Consider the following 20,499-nt stretch of genomic DNA (forward strand, 5'->3'; position numbering starts at 1 on the left):
CCGTATGGTATATTCCTGTGGGGTGGGTTGGCCGTCGACACCCGTCCATCTCCATAGAAGCTACCTAGTAAATAATAATAAAACTAATTGAGTTACCTATTTTTCGTAGTCCACCGTTTGCAGAACAGTTTTCCTCCACAAATTACCTGAAAATTTAACAACAAAAAAACACTTCGCCCAAACGCAACCTAAATCCGATCACTATTTACTTTTTGTTTTGACGTTTCTTATCGTGACCGTATTGGTGGTTCAATGTGTGCGTGATATGAGTGAAAATTTTGGAGCTTTCATAGGGTTGCCAACTTTTTACCTACACTTTCGTTAAGTTTTGTGTGGCCGAAATATTTCGGCGTTAGAAACATGATGTAAAGTGGGATTAGGGTAATGTAGGGTATGTTGTTTCAGTGTGTGTGATCATGTGGTCGGAAACATTCCGGCGTTGAAAACGCAGCTGAAATGAGGTGATGAAGTTTCTTGGGGAATTATTTTGGCAGATTTCTCACTGGCCGATGCATTTCGGCGTTAGAGTTACTGCTAGGGGTACGGATACGAGGTTATTGCGTTTTGTCGTTTCGAGATTTTTTGACCAAGAAATATTTTGGGGTTTTCTCGGAAGACAAAACTGTGCGGTAAATTGGATGTAGGGATACCTTTCCATTGAATTGGAGTAGTCCCGAAATCTAATGAGCCTGTTATTGTGTGATATGGAGTTATGCGTTTTGTCCATTTGAGAGTGTTGACCAAGGAATTTATTGGGGTTCTCTCAAAGGCAAAACAGTGCGGTGAGTTTAACGTAGGGATACCTTTCCATTAGATTGGAGTAGTCCCGAGGTTGAAGGAACCTGTTATTTAAGGTTTCGTTATGTGTGTCATTGAGGTTTAATGTTTGTATTGTATGGGGTTAAGCTTGATCTTGAATTGAGAAATTTTAGATTCAATGCTATTTTGGGAATTTTGTATGTGCTTGAGTGTTTGATGTTTGAACCGCCAACAAGGAAACGAAAGAGATGTCAGACCCACTCAGTATTTCTGTACGATATATGAACTGATCATTTGTACATAATTTGTATATAGTAATCTTAAGTTACTATATGGTGATTGCTTGTAATGTGTAAGTCTTCAACGTGTTATTTCTTCTTCTTAACAGTTTACCGTTACGAAAATTTGGTTTTACTCCTTCAACCAAATTTTCGTAAAATAAGCTGGGGTGTTATGTAGCGATCACGTGTATCAGAAGTCAAAATAACTTCCAAATTCGGTAACCCAAGTTCCCTGTTGCAAATATGTGTTCACTTCTTCCATTCCGTAGGAGGAAGAATGAACACTAGGCGGCTAAAACGTACTATCCGCTCGCGCACGCACGTTTTTCTCTTTCCCAATCTGTCTCACGATTGCACAAACTAGAGCAAGTGGTTGAGTTTCGGTCGCCGAACGGACCTCGTTGTCGTTGTCTTATCAACCGCCCGAGCAGTAAAAACTATGTGAACGCAAGTGAGGGTATTGGCGCGTAATGGTATGATGCAAATGTTTCGAGAGGGAATGAGATAGCGATTTAGAATCAATTGTCCAAGAAGTTCGTTTTTCGAAGTACGAGTTTTACTTCGGTAAAATTACGTACTTCCGGGTATCTAGAACCAAAAATCGTTTATCTGAGGGTTTTAGGAATAGCTTCTCATCCATTTCAATCTAGACCGTGAAAGAGGTTAGAGTGCGTGTTTTTTGATTTTGTCCCGCGGTGTGTCGAAAGGTTTGTCCAGTTAAAATATGAGATGTCTTTAAAATTTAGTAATTTTTTTGCTATTAGGTGTTGCGTTAAAGTCTAGAAGTAGGAAGTGCGGATAATTCGTGTGCGTTTGCTGAAAGTACAAAAAAGGTAAATTACAATTGTGCTCATAAAAAGAGAGACAATGCGTTCACGGTATCGGTAGCCGTGCGACGGCTTTTATTCTACCGTTTAGATTGGCACTATTCATCGGCCCGCCACACCGCCCTTCGCCCACCGACGCGCTCTAGACCCACGCGCTAGTTTGGAAGATTCTGCCGCTACAACCAAATAAGGCAGAAGTGCGACGGTTTTACATCGTTTGCTCAACTGAGCTGCACGTCACGACCATCCGGTGTGTACGTAATTTGTTGCTGGCATCGTGTCCGGCGTACCGACAGTGCCAGCAGTTATCTAATCCCGTACGCAGGAAGTCATCCGGCACATCCTTAATCGCCGCCTGCGCAGATTCATCACCGCCGGTGTAGATTAATCGCCGCCACCGCATCGCCGCATCAGGACAGTCATCGCAGTAGTGCGAATGTGAGTGGGCAAACAACGAAAAAGACTGTAAGTACACCTACCACAAAATCCATGCGCATGGTGAAAGTTTAGCCGATACACGCACCCGGCAAACTAAAGTTCGGCAACATTATGGCACGTTAGCCCGATAGGAAATAGCGATCGCTCATCCGCACACAGTAGGGAACAGAAAGAATATAGGCAACACCGTAGAAAAATCCTAGGTTAAGTTTATGAAAATGCTAGAGAATTAAAATATACCTAATTATGTTAATTGTTGTTTCGGTAAATCATGTTGAGGTTAAAACTGTTGTGGTAGTCACGTTCCCATAGAGTTTACTGATTTGAAGAGGTATCTCATGTTTCGCGTCGTGTTAGTTTTGTAGTTTTTTGTGATCTTTACTCCAAGTGGGCTACTTGGGAATCTTAGCCCCACCACTCGAGTCTCTTTTCAGTTTAGTTATTTGGGTTTTGAGGCATTCTTCCAGTGATGAGACAATACGAGTGGTGTTCTTAGGTATTTTGGGATAGGAAGGCGAACTTCTCTGGGTTTATTCGGGTAATTTGATGCATGAAACTGAGTACCTCTCGATTCAGTTGCGTCTGCTAGGTCGTTCCTCTAAACCTTCACTATATCGACCCGCCCTGAGGCTGGGTTTCTGGTCGGGCAACCCTAAAGCACGACAAGTGGTCCTCGAAAGAGGTGGCGCTTAAGCCATTTGTTCGGAAAGGTGGACGATTGGGCAGATTGAATCCGTAGCAACGTCGTGCGCGCTACAAATTCTCCCTGCTAACCAAGAGGAGAACCGTTACCCATAATAACACTGCCCTCGATAGTCCGGTAGTTCACCGGAACACTGACTTCAATTTATGCTCGGTGCAACAAAGAAAATTCCCTTCGGCCACCGGGAGTGGAGGCGAGCCTGTGTCGTAAAGGCATGATTACCCTTATGCATGCCGTGGTTGAAGCATGGAGCACGCTTGAATTTAAATTGCGAGAAAAATTATTCCGCGCAAGATCGACCACTTTTGCGCCTTTTTTTCTCTCTCTGCTATATTCTAATATAAGTTCAGACGTCCGAACGGGCGGCTGCAAAAAATGTACACTAAAAGTATCGCTTTGTTGCAATCGATTCATGCCTTGTGGGCTCAAATCGCACCTCCATTCGATCCGCGGCATCACATCGATCCAAGCTGCATGGCGCGAAAAAATAAGGTGTCCGATTGGTGGGTAATATATGACTCTCTCCTCCCTTCGCAGGAACCGCGACGAAGCCGCGGAGTCTGTACGATTAGATAATGACCCATCTCGATAGTATTATTCTAGCAGATGCCGCGATTTGCTGGCGAGGGTTACATGATTTGTGCTTACCATTTTATTTAGGTATGCCGCCCAGTACGTCCCAGGGCGTCCTCGGGCCAGCTCGGGCTGTTGGTTTGGTACATGAAAAATGATCCTGCCTTCCGCCGCAACCTGCCAAGATGATGGCCTCGACGATGTGAATTACCGGAACGGAACGCCACTTGCGGTTACCCTGCGAGCGCGGGCCTCGGCCAGTAAGGCTGCCTTTTGCAGCTTGCTTAATTCCCCTCGAAGCGCTGTTGTTGCGCAGTTGTGGTCATTGTGCGTGCAGTGGTCAAATGGGTTGGCACAAAGGTTGCGCAAAGACACAACAAGCAACAGGTGATGCGATGGGAATGCAAGAGATGTTTGCGTGTTATGTCTAAATATTTTTCTCCTTTACCACGGCGAAGGGCTCGGCCTTCTTCATGGGAAAACCGAAAGATGCTTATCAGTATGCAAGGTTTGTTGTGGAAAATGTTGATATTCGCGGCCGAGCTGCTATGTTATGCAATTTTATGGCCTGAGAGATACTAAACGTTAGTAAAATATGGGCTCTAGACTGAATCAATATTACATCATGTCGGGAACGACCACCATTCCGCTTCCTAGACGATAAGTGATAAAATTATTGGTGCCATTTACCAACTGAGAAAGAGAAAATATTTTCAATGATTCATTAAATTATGTACTAAATAAATCTATTCATGTCACTATCTTGCAAAGAATTTTTATTTGATATTAGGGTAATTATTTATTTCCAAATATACATTGATGAAACATGATTAACGGTTCAAAAATAATTCAAACATTCAAAAGAAAACTCGCTATTATGTGTGTGGGCCATTCTCTCAATGCTCTCTAGTGTGTAATAAGAAATATAGAAAATGTCACTAAAACAGCTGACAAACATTCACCCAAACACTAGTCACAATTATCGTAACGTTCGATAAGTTATGGCCGATCAACTTGTACTTCTGTGTGTTCCCCAGTTGCGACTGGAAAAGCCATTTCTTCCTTCATGCGATGATTATCTTAATGAAAGAAGAATTCAATTACTTATGACTATTTCTTGTTTTCTGTGTTTTTATTTCTCGCCCAGCATCTTCCTCGCCCTCGTCGTCGTCGTCATCGTCGTCGCCAACTTCAAATCCTGCGCCGGCGGCAGTCGCTGGATCATCGAGTACGACGACAAGCTGCTCCCGACGGCACCTGAACCTTCCGCTGCCGGTGCTTCCACCGAGATCTACGGTTCAGATAAGACCAGAACCTCCTCCACCATACTGGGCCCACTACCGACATCGACCCGTTGTTCCGGCACCGGCAGCCGTCGTAGTTACCCCACCAGTTCCAGCAACTGGTTACACGACCAGTACCAGCAACACCAGCAACAGCAGCAGCAGCCACAGTAGCAGTTCCTCCACGGAAAGTGAGGGCGCCACAGCTGCGGCCAATAATGTGCTGCGAGTTTCATCGTCACCAGCGGCGGTGCAAACCTATCGACGAGCCGGTGCCTTGGAACGCATCCCAGGAGGGCCAGCGCGACATCCGCGGTACAACATTGCCCATCAACCCCCACGTCAGCGGATCAAAGAGCACTTGTTGAGTGAGTAGTTAACAGAAACGTTTTGGCATCCGGCTTGGAATTGAGAGTTGGAAGGTGCTATGTTAATTTCGCTGATAGAAATATACAAAACTAATATTATATTCTAAATGACTCAATTCAAATAATATTTGCGATTACTGGAAACCAATAGGTTAATGATCTAGTTGTGGCATGACAGTGCTTAACACGATTGTCTTCGGTGTAAGACCAGGAGCACTGGTGTGCATACAAGAAAACTAACTCACCAAACTTCTCCATTTGTATCTCCAAAAAAATGAAGTAATTCTGAAAAGAAAATCTTTTACTAGAAGCAGGCTTGAATTTGAAATTTTACCCAAAATCGGCCCATTTTTCACTAGTAGAGAACGCTTTAGCAAACTCACTCTGAAGAAGAAAGTGGTCCTAATACCTTAACCTTTCATTTAAAAAGTGAGCCCGATAACTTTTTTGACGTGATGTTATTTTGGAACACCCTAATCACCAACGCCAGAGATGCCACATGTTTCAATGGAATATCTGTCAAAATTGATTTCAAATATCTGTGAAAGACTGTAGATGGTTGTGTATAACATCGTTTTTTTCGAGATTTGTCCTACTGGAGCTGTAGAGCTGGGTTCTCGGAAGGGCTCTCCTTCAGAATCACTCACGACAATTGCAGACGATTCGGGAAATGTCACCCGCTAAAACACTGCTAAAGGCCAATTGCAGCGGGTTGTGATTCTGATTGTGATATTGAGTGTACGGTTCAGATTTGCGAGCGTAGGGACTTTAGGGTTGCATGGGAATGAGCGTTTATTAGTGCGCACTTGGGACCGCGTTAAGGACGAACGAACATTGGTGCAAAAATCGAAATCGAAAAAAGGAGTTTTTTCCACATCGTGTGTTGGATTTTCATGACAATCTATCAGCTTATGTATAATATTGTTACAGTACCGCTGATTCGTTTTTGTGATTCTAGTCCACGGCGTGGAAAAAAGTTCTTTTTTTTCGATTTTCGCACCAATGTTCGTTCGTCCTTAATCAAATTATAAGTGCTATAGCGTTTGCTAAACAATCGGGGCGTTTTTGTGTTAGTGAAATGTTGGGCGTAGTTGTGTGTGTGGATGATCAATGTTCGTCTTTGTGTATCATCGCGAGGGGCTCGAGTGTTTGTAAGTTAACATGTTCGATCGCGTGAGCGTTTACTAGTTGTGTAAACGTTTGTATGTCGCGTTTGCTAGCGTGTATGTAACTTCGCATGTATAAATTCGATTTTATAACTATGTGTCCACTCGCACATGGTCAAGGCTCCGAAAATAAAAACCACAGGCGAAATTTTTTTATCAATTTTTGCACCAAACTGTTTTTTTCCGCATGTAATATTAAACAATATGAATGGCGAGCCCAAAAAAATTTTCCATTTCTGATTTTATCGTTTTTGCAGACTTGTCTTATGAAATATGCGTAAACTTATAAAGTGTCAGACAGAAGCCTTGACCATATTCGCGATGATCACGCGTACCGTGATTCTGATACCTTTTTTTATTGCACGGTACAGATGCTTGAAGAGAGTGGGTTCTCCGATATCACTAGAGTTCTTGGTCATGTCGCCATGGATCGTGTTGTCTAGTGGATATGAGCTTCATTTTTTATGATTGGTACAACAGAAGGCACTTAGGTTGCTAGGGTCGAACGTAAGGACCTCCGAACATAACTGAACATTGGACATTTATTTGCCATAAGGTCCAAGGTGTACTAACTCTTGATAAACCAGATTAACTTTTGAACCGAGTTAAATTTTTTGCCACGCTTCGACAAGGCATAAACCAGATGGTGCTATCCACTCGTATGGCTGCGTTCTGGTTCGTGGCACACGACAATGTTGAAAAACAAATTTAAGTTGAAGGAAATGAGTTAATTAGATAATGCGATGAAATATTTTTCATTCTGATATTTTCTTGCATTGAAATACCATGTTTCATTTCATAGCGCTGTAAAAACACTTCTGGAAACTTGCAACCGTTGAGTTTTTGAACTTTTGTTTTTCTTCTGTATTTTTTATCCCTTTATGGGCAGGGCCGAGTATGGTGGCTGGCGGGTTTCATACATCCTTGACCTGACGAAAGAAGCTATGGTGCCTTGAACACAGAAACGAAGATCCAAGGCCATCATTGAAATGCTACGTTCTGCGTTTAATATGTGCTTCTTCCGGTTACCAGACGAATACCTGTAATTATTGCGTGTGACTTTGTATGTGAGTCCTACTGTGGTGGTGTGTGCGTAGAAGTTTAGCGTGGGAGTCCAGGGGTGCATACCTGTCTGAGTTGGCGTGGGTGCTCACTAATCGCGTAGTGTGTGGATGTTTTTTCGATCGTTGTTCTACTGGAGCTATAGAGCTAGGATCTCGGATGGACTACGCGGCAAAATCACTCGCTACCATTTGCAGACGAGACCCATTACCGCGGGTCGTGATACTAAATAATATTTTTTGTGCGGTACAGATATGTGCGGACACAGGGACGTCACAATCGCGTGCATCATCGCGAGGAGCTCGAGTGGTTATACGTTAGCGTGTTCGACCTCGTGGGCGTTTGCATGTCGCGCGAATTATCGTGAACACGAGCGCCTGTGGGTTCGCGTTTGTAGATTTGTGAAAGCTATAAGGATCATTTTATCAACGGGGTACTATCGTGTTTTGGAGATCACGGGAGTAGATGTGTGTGAATTATCGCGGAGGGCTGCCAAAGATCGTCTGGTACATTGTTATCTTCGGGAGCCCTGGCATAGTACAGTTCAAATTTAGGAAAGTCCCAAGTCAAGGCTCGTCGCCAAGCCCAGGGTGTCTTGTTACTTCTTGGTCAGACGGACTTCGACAAAACCCCTGGTCCCTGGTCAAGCTACGGGGACCGTCTGGGGTGGGCTCTCAACGGCCTCTTTTGCACAGGCAAGCTCGAGCGTGAGAGACGGGACTCTCAAGGTTTGCTATAGAGACACCAATCAGAACGACAAGAACGCGACTCGAATCAATTCAACTTAAATTTTATTACCTACAATGTGTGTGTGTATTTGCAGCCGGCCGACGATGACTGGATCTGCTGCTGGTGACGATTTCCCGACCTTCGGGGGTTTGGGGAATGAAGATCACGTCGGTATCGTCGGTGTTCGACCTGTTGGGTGGATGGGTGGTCGACTATTTGAGCATAGGGGGCACTTGTAAAGTGAACCTAATAAAATTCTTAATCCAGTAGCCACCTATCCTTAACCAATTCCCTCTCTTTTCTTCTCTTTTTCCGAAACTTCTCGCATTTTCCTCCTTTGCCGGCAGACCAGTCAGTAAATGTATGTGTTTTGGGTTGTAATCTTAAGTGCACTGTTTAACAAATTTTGTTCTAGGGTTTTTAAATTGACCGTTAGTCGTATATATTATAGTGGAGTATTTTATCTTTTTTTCTTATAATTTACAACAATTAACATTATCCTAACTACAAAAGTAATAATTTTCAAAATACATTTATTTAATTATTTATTCTCAACATTATACATATATATATATATATATATATATATATATATATATATATATATATATATATATATATATATATATATATATATATATATATATATATATATATATATATATATATATATATATATATATATATATATATATATATATATATATATATATATATATATATATATATATATATATATATATATATATATATATATATATATATATATATATCAAATTAATCAAAGAATAATTTTTCAATCGCGCTTTAACGATTAACCGTGAAATTTCGTTGACAGAATACATTGTTATCCATAATGAGTCTAACTGCAAAATATTAAATCAATCCTGTCCCATGCTAATGGCGCGTATGAGTCATTTAGTATAAAGTCATTTCGAATAAGGTCATTTAGCGTAACGGACATTTGGCATACCGGTTATTTGGCATAATGGTCCTTTGGTATAATTTTTTAGAATTGATCACACTGAAGGTCATTTGGCATAATTTATTTTATTTCCGGGATAACGCTAATATGACATAACGGTCTTTTGGCATAAATTCTAATTTTATGTAAAGTGAGGGTCATTTAGCATAACGGACATTTGGCAGAATTTTGAGAAGTGATCACACTGAAGGTCATTTGTCATTGTTTTATTTGCAGCTAAAATACATGATTTTAGACTGCTCGAGAAGTAAGGTCATTCGGCATAATTTTGAGCCGTACTGCCAGTGAAGGTCTAAAATTAATTAGTTTATTCTTCTTAAAAAATTAATAAATAACATTTACGCCTAATGTGGCTACTCCAAAGCGCTTAAAATCGCGTGCTGCCCGACATCGCTGTCGCTCCGTCGGACTGAAACTAATCCATGGCCCCTATATTTGAGTAATCCTGGCAAACGAGTGGATCACATACTTGCGAGGGGCCGCTACTTCCGACGGCGGGTCGTCGGCAGCCACCTCACCCGACGAATCCTCAGCGGTTTTGCGCCGCTTTGGATGCTTGGTCCCGGTTAAGCGGAAAAACCGCATTAAACTAACTTCGTCCCAAGTGATAGAGCAGTGTAACAACCGATGATTCAATATATGTAACTTCATTCAATAAATCAATGAAAAACTGGGCGACAGTTTAACTATCCTCTGGATCGAACGGCATATAATTTGAAAGAACAACTCATGATATAAAGAAGGATAATGGGATAATTTTAATTATTGAAACGCAGTATGGAAAGCTAAAACTAACTGGCATTCATGATAAGCAAAAAAGAACATGCGTCTGATAAATCGCAGTTCTAGTGCGCTGCATCAATAAAAACCTGTAAAATTTACACTACACTACAACGTAAGTCATAGACAAACAATCCATAATTGCAAAAATGAACAAACACAAAAATTTCAAAAATGAAACTCACCATCGTAGAAACTCGAAGGGAATAGCTCTTAATGTTCGTTATAAAAGAAGTAGGGCTAACACGCCTTCGGATGCCGCAAGCATGTTCTCGTCGTTCTTCCAAAGCGTGTTAAGTAATAACTCACCACCTTTGTTGGAGTTGTACCTGAGTACTTTACCGCAGCACAACCTGAATCTATCCCGTATTATTTTCTCTTGTGAGGATGTTCTCGTCAAGTTGCAGTCACTAGATGTGTCCAAGAGAGCGGGACCCAATCATTTACCACCATCGTTCATTCAAAAATCTGCGGACTCTCTCACATTGCCAGTGTCCGTTATGTTCAATCGATCGTTGAATGACGCTGTGTTTCCTAGTTACTGGAAATCTGCTGCTATCACACCTGATATCGATCCTAAGCTGGCTCCCGAAGGTATTTGAACGTTCGTTATACGAAATTCAAAATTGTTTATCAATCCGTGCGTCATATCATCGTCGAGGAACAACAGGGCTTCGTCAGTAAACGATCTACAACCACAAACCTTATGGCTTATGTATCCACCATCATCGGCAAACTTGACAATCGACAAGTTGATTCCGTTTATGTAGACTTGTCAAAGGCCTTCGACCGTGTTCCGCATCGCCTTGCTGTCGAGAAGCTTAAACGCATTGGATTTCCGGATTGGTTACCAGACTGGATTGCTTCGTATCTCACAGGACGAAGGGCTTTTGTTCGATTCGGCGAAACACTTTCTACGCCTTTTGATATCTGTGCTCGTGCGCCACAGGGCAGCCATCTTGGACCATTGCTCTTCATTTTGTGTATAAATGATCTTGGCACGCTTTTGAAATCCCCGAATTCTATGTTTGCTGATGATTTGTAATTCTACCGACTGATAAAATCTTTGGAGGATTGTAAATTACTTCAGCTGGACATTGACGCTTTGTTAACTTGGTGCACCATCAACAGAATGGAGGTTAATATAGAAAAACGTCGCGTGATTTAATTCACCCGGTTCCTATCGCCGAACATGTTCAACTATAAAATGTCATCAGCCAACGTACACCGCAACTTCTTCTTCAAATATTTGGGAGTTTGGGCAGCAAGTTAACGTTCTCCGAGCATGTAGCAACTACTACCGCCAAAGCAATCTGCATATTAAGATTTTGAAGGCGTAACACTCATTCGTTCGAGAATGTGTACAGTTTAAAAACGCTTTATTGTTCGTTTGTACGCAGCATCTTGGAGTATGCCGTTCCTGCTTGGGCTCCTTATCACGGTGTCCACGTTTATAGCACTGAGAAGGTACAGAGGTGGACCGACCCAGTTCGTTCGCTACCGTATGTACAACGTTGCGCATTAGTTCACCTGCCTACGCTTGCTGACAGGAGGATCAAACATCAGCGAATGCTGATGGGAACATTTAAAGTAGCCAACTATTGGGACAACTTAATTTTAATGCATCTAGAAGACAAACACGTCAAGTGGATTTCTTCCGTTTACCATTGGCACGGCACGTAAGCAATTCGGACAAAACAACCAGTTGATTGTATGTTGTCGTGTGTTTAATCAAATTTCAAGATTTTTTTTATTTTTATGTTGCAAGATGTACTTTTAGTATTAGAATTAGTTGAAAAGTCAGTCTGTGCGATTAATAGTCGACCTATATATAAATAAATAAATAAAAAAGAACTGCGCATATTTAAAAGTATGTATGTACTCACTCGAAATATAATCAATATCAGAAAATGGAAAACACATTATTATTATTGCTTAGTGCAGCTTTAACCTTATGGTCATTCGCGGGTGAACTACACATTCGTCTGTTATGCCCAATGACTTTCAGTGAGATCACTTAGCAAAATTATGCCAAATGTCCGTTATGCTAAATGTCCGTTTTCCAGAAGTTAAAAATAATTATACCAAATGTCCGTTATCCCAAATAATCTACAGAATGATTACTTTTCATAGTTATGCCTAATGTCCGTTATGCGGTGATTATGCCAAATCCCGATAATCACTTGTCGGAAGGTTTCTGTTAAATACAAATTTTTACACTGATAGAGCATTAGGTTTAATTTTTCTGAAGCCAGACAACTTTAGATACATTCCTTGTTTTGACGTGAGTCTTCGTTTTATTCCTTTTTCAAGAATTTTTATGAACGTATCCACTGGAAAATAGACAGAGAAAGAATGACCGGAACGGTGAGAATGAAGAAACGGTGAAAATTCACCTTTTCATTGGAAACACTGAGAAAAGATATGTCCTCAAGCAGGAATCGAACCTGCGATCTCCCAGTCTCTCGTTGGGTGCGTTAACCACTCCGCCTTTGAGGAACTGTGATTATATCATCACATATTCCCAACAGTACCGTGATCACCGCCGCAGCCTGCAATTCCTCCCAATTGACCTATCGACCCCCAATGTCTCCTATAAGCAGATCGTCACATTTCCCTCTCGTCGATCGGGCCAAATCTCTCTCGTTATCTATTTTTAGGTTAAGTGGACTGCACTCAAGGCTTGAGATATTTATTATCACTGTTTGCCCCCTTACCTAACTCACTGTTCACTGTTTGCCCCCTTACCTAACTCAGTCGCCGCCAGACTTTGTAGAGGGCATGGGCACATCCACATTGTGTTCGTTTCGCTTGATGCGCAATACAATGACAAGCGAAGTGCTACACACTTCCAAACAATCCGACGCGCTAATATTTATTGTATAAGAATTAATGAAACATGAGTGCGACGCAGAGGGGATTTGAATATGTTGGTATTGCCATTCGTGGATTTTTTTGTTGGGACCGTTTTAGTATTAAACGTCTTGCTATTAGAGCATTATTTTCTTATTACCGTAAAGGTATTACGGCCGAGTTTTGTGTGTACGCATACTAAATTGAAGTAAACTTTTGAACTGAAACTGAAACGTCATTTTTTTCTTTATCACAGGTCAAGATGCATTTTGTCCGGATTTGGTACGTAATTGCAAAATCACCGCACAATCCGGACGAAACTCCCCCGAACCTGAACCTGTGCCTAGCACCAGCAACGATCAAGACGTGTACGTAGAAATAGAGGAACTGCACCAAAGCCTATCATCCGCTCACATTGTGACCAAACCCAATGCAGCAAGCACATCCGGGACACCCTGTGAAACAGATAGTCAAAACGCTCCGACCACGACGACCGTTTGTGATATGGGTCAAAGTCTGAGTATCCGAAGGCCGAAGATATCACTCACATGGGTCCTACGTGAACAGTCTCAACAACAGCAACAGCAACAACAATATTCCCAGAACCATCAGAAAGCGACAAGTCAACCGAATGGTAATCTTCATCATCAACATCAGCAGCAACAGCATCATAACCACGTGACACATTCGCGCCGAGCTTCACCTGTGAAGGCAATCAACAGCAACAACGGTACTGCACCTGTTCATCAAGTAAATACTACAACCGGTAGCCACGTCCCTGTCAGAAAGAAATCCCGCACACGCAGTAAAGAGCGCCTATTCAGTGAAAAATACGTTAGCGATAACAATCTGACAGAGTATCACAATGGAAAACTAAAAGCCACTGTGCTGAATGGATCCTCGGGGCCTACGTCCAGTGAGTTGAATGGTAACAATCACCACAATGGCATTTATCGCAAAAGCAATCGAAGCTCTCGAAAGAACAGTGATCGCCTCAAGAAAAAGGAACGTTCCCTGATCTACCCAAGTCTGGTTCAAAGTGAAACCGTTGACGTTCTGCTCAACAATAACAATAATAATAATAATAACAGTATTATCATCAATCTCAACCAGGAAGACCAGCTGCAGAAAGAGAAAACTGCACTCTGTCTGAAAAACACTTACTCGGAACCTTCCCTGTATACCACCGTTTCGGAGCCGTCTGCATCGAAGAAACATCGACACAGACGCCGTAGGGAACGCTACCGTTCGCAGCGGTTCGGGTACGAGATCCAAAATGTCGACGAGTTTCTATCAAAGTGTTCACTTTCATCGCCCGGCAACATCCCGGTGGTACTATCATTGGCGGCCACCCTCTACCAGACTCGCCCTGGCAGCTATCAGATCGAAATCCCACTACCACTGGGGATGGTCGTCAATGCCGTGTTCAAAAACCAAAACTGGCTCTACGTGCAGACACCGCACGCCGAGGAGGGATATGTGGCGTACGAGACGTGCCTGCCGCTGGGTATCCTGCCACCAAACCAAAGGTAGGTGTGTTTTTCGTTGTTGGTAACAAATATAAACCTAACAAATTCACCTTTTCAGATTTGAAGTAGAAAGTAGAATTAATTAATAATTCGGAAATAATTTACTTTCCAGATCAAGCTCAACTTCCAAGCCGACGCCCTGCTGGGAATCGAACAAAGATGTCTTTCCTCGCCCGAGTGGCAACCTGACCGATAGTGAAAAGGAAATTCAACAGCTTCGAGGTGGCACCCGGTCCGAGGGTCGCCGAACACCACGATTGAAACGGGGCGGCACTAACAGCCGCAGTATTACGTCAATCACCTGCAGCAGCGAGAAGAATCTGGACTCGTTGTACCTCCGGGTGGCCAACCAACCCAAATCGCTTGACTCACAGACTCAATTTGCTCAACTTAAGCTTACGACCAAGGTGCTCAGTGGGACTGGTAAACTGGAGAAAACGGCCGGCATCGTGGATAACCTGGAAAAGTCTGCCACGGCTAACGGAGATTATATTCAGCTGCAGAAGCAGCATCAACCACAGAATCATTTCCATCACCACCATCATCATCACAAAATGCTGGTGAAAAGTGGAAGTGGAGGAAGTGGCTCGGCAAGCAGTGTCATCAACGGCGGACATTACCATAAGACTGTAAACAATATTAGTTGTAGTAGTACTAACAATAGTAACGGTGGCAACAATAATAACACTAAGATAGTCAGCAACAGTAATAATAATAATAATAATAATAATAATAATAATAATAATAATAATAATCTACGCTCGGCGGCTGCCGTCCGGCAAACTCTGTTGGCAATAACCGACAACTACTGCTCGGAATCCGTCATTGTGCAGAAAGGTGACGTGGTCACGTTGCTTGCGTGCAAGGAGTACCAAGAGAAGGGACTCAAGAATGTGAAACAGTGGTTTTTCGTTCGAACTCGTGACGGACATGAGGGGTATATTCCGGCGGAAGCCGCAGGGCACGGATTTCTCTAGGATTATAGAAGAATGAAAAATTGTTTGGCTTAAGTTTCTTACGTAGTACGAGTTGCGAATAAGTTGTATAAATTAATATTTGATGTTCAAGTGCTGTAAGTTAGTGATGGCCTTAGCAGTTATTTGTTCAAAACCAAATGGTATTTAAATTATGAACTTCAATAAAAAAAATAAAATCCTTACATATTATTTTTACTGTGATGATTTGGGGGATCCGTCGCACATTGAATACTAACAGAGCCGTAAGAATGGATTATTTTTCGATAGTAAAACCGTATGCTTCTGATTAAAGTATATCGAAGCGTCCTTTGGTCGACTGAGCAGTACTCATGTGGAATGACGCCTTATGGGATCTGAAGCTTTGTTTATAATTCCTCGACAGTGTATGAGAATTCTAAGAAATATGTGCAACGATTCGAACTCTTCGTTTTATCCACGAAGTCAGATGTCAATGAGCAGAGATGAAAAAGGTATATTTCCCATCTAAACTTTAAACGCGATACGCAATGTTTGGGAGTAACCAATCGCTCCCACAATTGGCAGTCATTTTTCGGCCCCAGTGCTTCTCACCCACAGCTCAGAAACATTGACATCCCCGGGTGAGCATGAACGAAATCCAATATATGCCCGGCGCGCTAGCGGACACGCCTTGTTTTTTTTGCCACGCCGTTTTTCAATTATTCAAATAACTTCAACCCTGAGTTGTTGATATTGTGGTTTTGTTTTGGGTCGTGTCGATATATGTATAGGGGGGGGCTGGGCTATTAAGACAGTAGAGTTAATTCGGACCCCCTCGATTTCTGATTAACCAGATTAAGTTTTTGTAACACAATTCATTGTTTGTTGCTTCTTAAGGAGTTTCTCTATTAAATATTGTAAAAAATTAAAAAAAAATGACGAAAAATTTAAAAAAAATGACGAATGAATGAATGAAATTGCCCCGTAGGAAGGTCCAAATTATCCCTACATTGTAAAAGAATGGAAAAATGTAGAGTTTTGTAAATCGTCGCCTAGCGCTACCATGGAGTGGTGCAAATGAACCTGGCTCAAAATGTAGCTGAGGTTTCAAACTAACAATTAGGACCTTTAACCGGTAATTTTTTTCAAATCTATTTTCCTAAAAGGGCGATTTACTTAGATAGGGCCGAACAACCTCGATACCCGAGTTTACAGCCAGGGTGCAAAAATATGCTAAGATACCTTTGGTTTCTACAAAGCTGTTGCTTTGTGCCAGAAACCGCGCTGCAATCCACCATTTATATTGGCGTTAATGAGTTGGAAAGATATTTATCAATGCTATTCAGGAGGAAATTGTAATGAAGGAGTTAAAACAGGTGCCTTGTAGAAAACACATGCAACCGCTTCAAAAAGTTACCGTATCGCTATAAGAAATGATAAAATGCGTTTGTGACAACAAATTATGCAAATAGTTGTTTAGAATTAACGGTGAAGTTTATCCGAGATAACAATTGCTACAGAATCGTAAGCTCTCTTAATGGCCTAGAACACCGAAACCATTTGCTCTTTAGAGCACATGCTTGATGAATTTTTGTTAAAAGCAGCAAAAGACAACGTACCCTTTGCTTTACGAAAGGCAAATGGAATTTTGATAACGAGCCGTTTACCTTAACCAAATCGTCGAAGCGTAGCAGAATAGCGTTGCAATCGACCGATACGAATTGTGGTCGAAAGCAGGCTTAGGAAAAATAATAAATGTGACTTGTCTCCAGTCCCGTTTCTTCTCTACTGCAGACACCAGTCGCATAAATTAAATTATAGACTCGTTGCTAGATCAGGTAGATTTTTCAAAAAATTTAGTTTGATTCAGTCTAACCCAAGAGTATTATATTTGCATGACACTAGTGCACCTGGGAATTCACCATTAAAGACTATGAGCATACTTTTCTTACAAAGTCATTCCTCGTTTGTTCGTTTGGATTTATGCAAGGTTTTATTTCAATCTTGAACGCAAAGATTCGTCCGCACCTAGTCCTTGGGTGCGGAATCTGCACCAACGACAAGGAACTTATCCAGGCTCACAACGTTAGTTGTTCTATCTTCCAGCAAACTAGCTACACTACCTATGATCGCATATCAGTCCCATATAGATAGGAAATCCCATAGAAAACGGGACAAGTATGCGATCATGGGCAGTAAATGTCCAGATAACTGTAGTCTACCATGCTTTATAAGCCTTGCGATATCAACATGTTTGTATACACCAACCAGTCAATGGTCTGCTTCCTTCGACGACCTCGCCCATGCCTAAGTACCAGGCTACCATAAGCTACCGGACTTCACCGTTTGTATTTCACGACTATCTTCTTTATCACACATTACTAATATCACTAGTCTATATATTATCAATATATATTAACTCGTCGACACGCACCACGTCCATTTCTACCCCGAGGACCGGACCTGGATCTCTATCAACTGCTGTTTAATTTAATTTGTCAGAGTTTGTAGTCAGTCCGATGTTGACAGCCACTCTTTTAAAAGCCTCTTCCACTGCTCCACGATCGACTCCAATGGTGTCTAAGTCGTCCGGAAGCCAAGAAGTATGTGAGATCTCGTATCGTAATGATAGTGCCATTCCTTTGCACACCAAATCTTAACTTCGCACTTTTAGGAACACGTGAATAACAAATCAGGAAATGCATCGCTCTGCTTAATACATCTAACGTCACAAACGAGTCGGATGTCTCTTTGGCTCTTCTGAAGCTTGTTTTTGACCCAACCTATTCAAGTTGTCGGGAAGCCATGTTCAGGCATTGTCTGGCACCACCGTTTATTTTATTGTACTGAATCGTGCACTGCCTTGAAATCCACAAATAGATGATTAGTTCCCAAGTGGTATTCCCGAAATCTAGGCTGTGTGACATCCAGTGGGTTGATGAATCTCAACCAAGAATTGATCCACTGGGTTCCTGCTCCCATGTCGTAAGAGGTGACTAAAAACAGGAGTCCTCAATTCAAAGTGTTTCTCCGTGCCGAGAACTGAGTAACTGCCAGTCGCGCACGGAGTGTCGTGGGTCTTACGCTTGCTGTTACGCGAAGCTCTGATACATTGGACGTTTGTTTCATAGCAAATCGTGGGATTCAAATGATGGCCATGTCCCTAATACCCATTTCGCGCTTCGCTATAGGCGATTATAAGCCAACATTGTGATTTATAATGACAGTTCTGCATACATCTATGGATGCCAAACATGACCCCATTCGGCAACGATTCCTACTGACCAATCAGGTGAAAAAAGGTAATATTTACCAGAAACTGAAAATTGAAACTCTAACAAACAATTTAAGTACCAGTTCATATAGATTTGGTTGGACATGTGTCTTAAAACTGAGTTCGAAATCGGGGTCAATATGACCCGCTAACACCTTATTCGTAACCTTTTTGTACATCCCTTCAGGAATGAGCGAAAATTTTGAACTCTATTGAAAATCGTTGCTCTCCATGAAAGAGGAAAGGTTAAGAAATTCTGAACTTTCAGGTGCAAAACTTAAAATGTTATCTCATTTTGAAAGTTCATTTGGGGTCATATCGACCCCAACACCTAAAAAAGGTTAACTAGTTATGTGATGATGTTTGGTTAATTTGGCCGTTTTCTACATTATCCTTTCCAAGCTAGTTTTATTCTTCCGCCTTTGATAATTAAACAATTCTATACAAACAATCGAACTACTTTGCTTGATTTGTATCTTCTGCGTCAATTCACTCTGTCTAAGGCATATTCTTGCCTTGTATTTTTTCGTTTATGCCAACTAAGCTGAGACACAATTTTAGCTCCAAAAATCTGTACCATTCTTTACTTTTTCACCAAATTCTGTAATCTGTACCGCACAGAATCTCTACCAGTAAAAGTCGAAAAATCTGTACTTTTTTAGATAAATCTGTACTTGTAAAAACATTGCTTCGAGCTTAACATGTAACTCCCACAATTTAGCCGGTTCTAAAACGACCCGCAGCCAAACGTGCCCGAGAACCATAACAGACTATTCCTGATCTAACCTGAGGCAGACGGAAGGTCGACACAAAGAAGGTACCGCTAATTTCTGTTCAGACGGTGACAAAAAAAAGTTGAATTTATTTGTTACGCATTGCAAGTGGTGTTTCTGAGGATGATATCTGTGCACTAGCCAAAGAGAGCCTTTCGTCAAGTGATTCGTTAGAAGTGAAGAAGCTGGTAAAAACACGACAAGTTGAACGAGTTAAAATTCATCTCCTTCAAAATTGGGATTAACCCCACGCATCGAGAATTAACTCTTAACACTAAAACCTGGCCCGACGGAATGTATTCCCGCGGGTTCATCGATTTCCAACGAGAACGTTCTTCTAAAAACAATTTGGTGTTTTTAAAAACGCCTCGCCTGCGCTAAATGCACCTCTACACATCTGTAACGACCATTCAAAAGATGGCTGTCTAAAACCAAGACGCACCGTAGAAAGCAGGCCAGAAGCCCTCAATCACCCCAGCACAGTCGCGCTACTTACAGTCAGCTTCATCAGTCGCCCCGGCTCTGTGTCTGATAATGGAGAGGGGGGCCTTCCAGCTTGTACACTCAGACAAATATTCAACAATTGAAGAGTCAGTCATATTCTTTCCAGACAACGCAATGCAGTAGCATCGTCGGAAGTGCAAATCTACTACCAGAATGATGGTGGTTTGTATTCCTGCACAAATGCTTACCTTCTAGCTTGCTCCGATCACTGCTACTACATAATCGCAATTACTGAGACTGCTACCGACGCCCTCTTATTGGCTGTTCCCGCAGCGAAACAAAACCGGTTTACCTTCGACGATGTTTATAGATGCGGAAGCCGAAAACTATACGCAGCAAAATGTTCGCCACAAAATTCTCCTGCGGTATTGTCGCCGAAACCTTGTCCTGGTGTCCTTGCCATTCCCACTAGTAGTATACCTCAACTTCAACACTCAATAAACGAGCTTCAAATGAGCAATTTTAGCTAAAATCATCGTCTTCTCCTGACCCGGATGGTATTCCGTTATTATGGAAATCCGCATTCGTGTTTCCACGAGGTCATAACGTCCGAAGGGTGGTGCGTCATAACGTCCGGGACATTATGACGCACAAGGATGCGTCATAACATCCGAAACCAATAATGCATCAAAAGACCCGAAACCATTGATGTGTCACTGCGTCCGAAAGAGGTGCTA

At 41.9% G+C, this 20,499-nt stretch overlaps 1 protein-coding gene and 1 long non-coding RNA gene across 2 annotated transcripts in view; both read left to right on the plus strand.

Moving 5' to 3' along the window:
• Positions 1-15,460, plus strand: part of LOC131693758 (probable serine/threonine-protein kinase DDB_G0282963) — a 137,697-nt gene extending 122,237 nt beyond the window's left edge. Inside the window, exons 3-5 of the mRNA XM_058981883.1 lie at positions 4,729-5,232; positions 13,064-14,336; positions 14,449-15,460. Of these exons, the coding sequence (XP_058837866.1) occupies positions 4,729-5,232; positions 13,064-14,336; positions 14,449-15,313 (2,642 nt within the window). The 3' untranslated portion in view covers positions 15,314-15,460. The remainder of the gene's footprint in view (positions 1-4,728; positions 5,233-13,063; positions 14,337-14,448) is intronic.
• LOC131693759 (uncharacterized) lies at positions 849-2,614 on the plus strand. Its single transcript, XR_009306313.1, has 3 exons — positions 849-1,747; positions 1,805-1,873; positions 1,929-2,614. It is a non-coding gene; the product is annotated as an uncharacterized LOC131693759 (long non-coding RNA).
• Positions 15,461-20,499: the final 5,039 nt, after the last annotated feature.

Source organism: Topomyia yanbarensis, chromosome 3, assembly GCF_030247195.1.
Source record: "Topomyia yanbarensis strain Yona2022 chromosome 3, ASM3024719v1, whole genome shotgun sequence".
NCBI classification, from domain to species: Eukaryota; Metazoa; Arthropoda; class Insecta; order Diptera; family Culicidae; genus Topomyia; species Topomyia yanbarensis.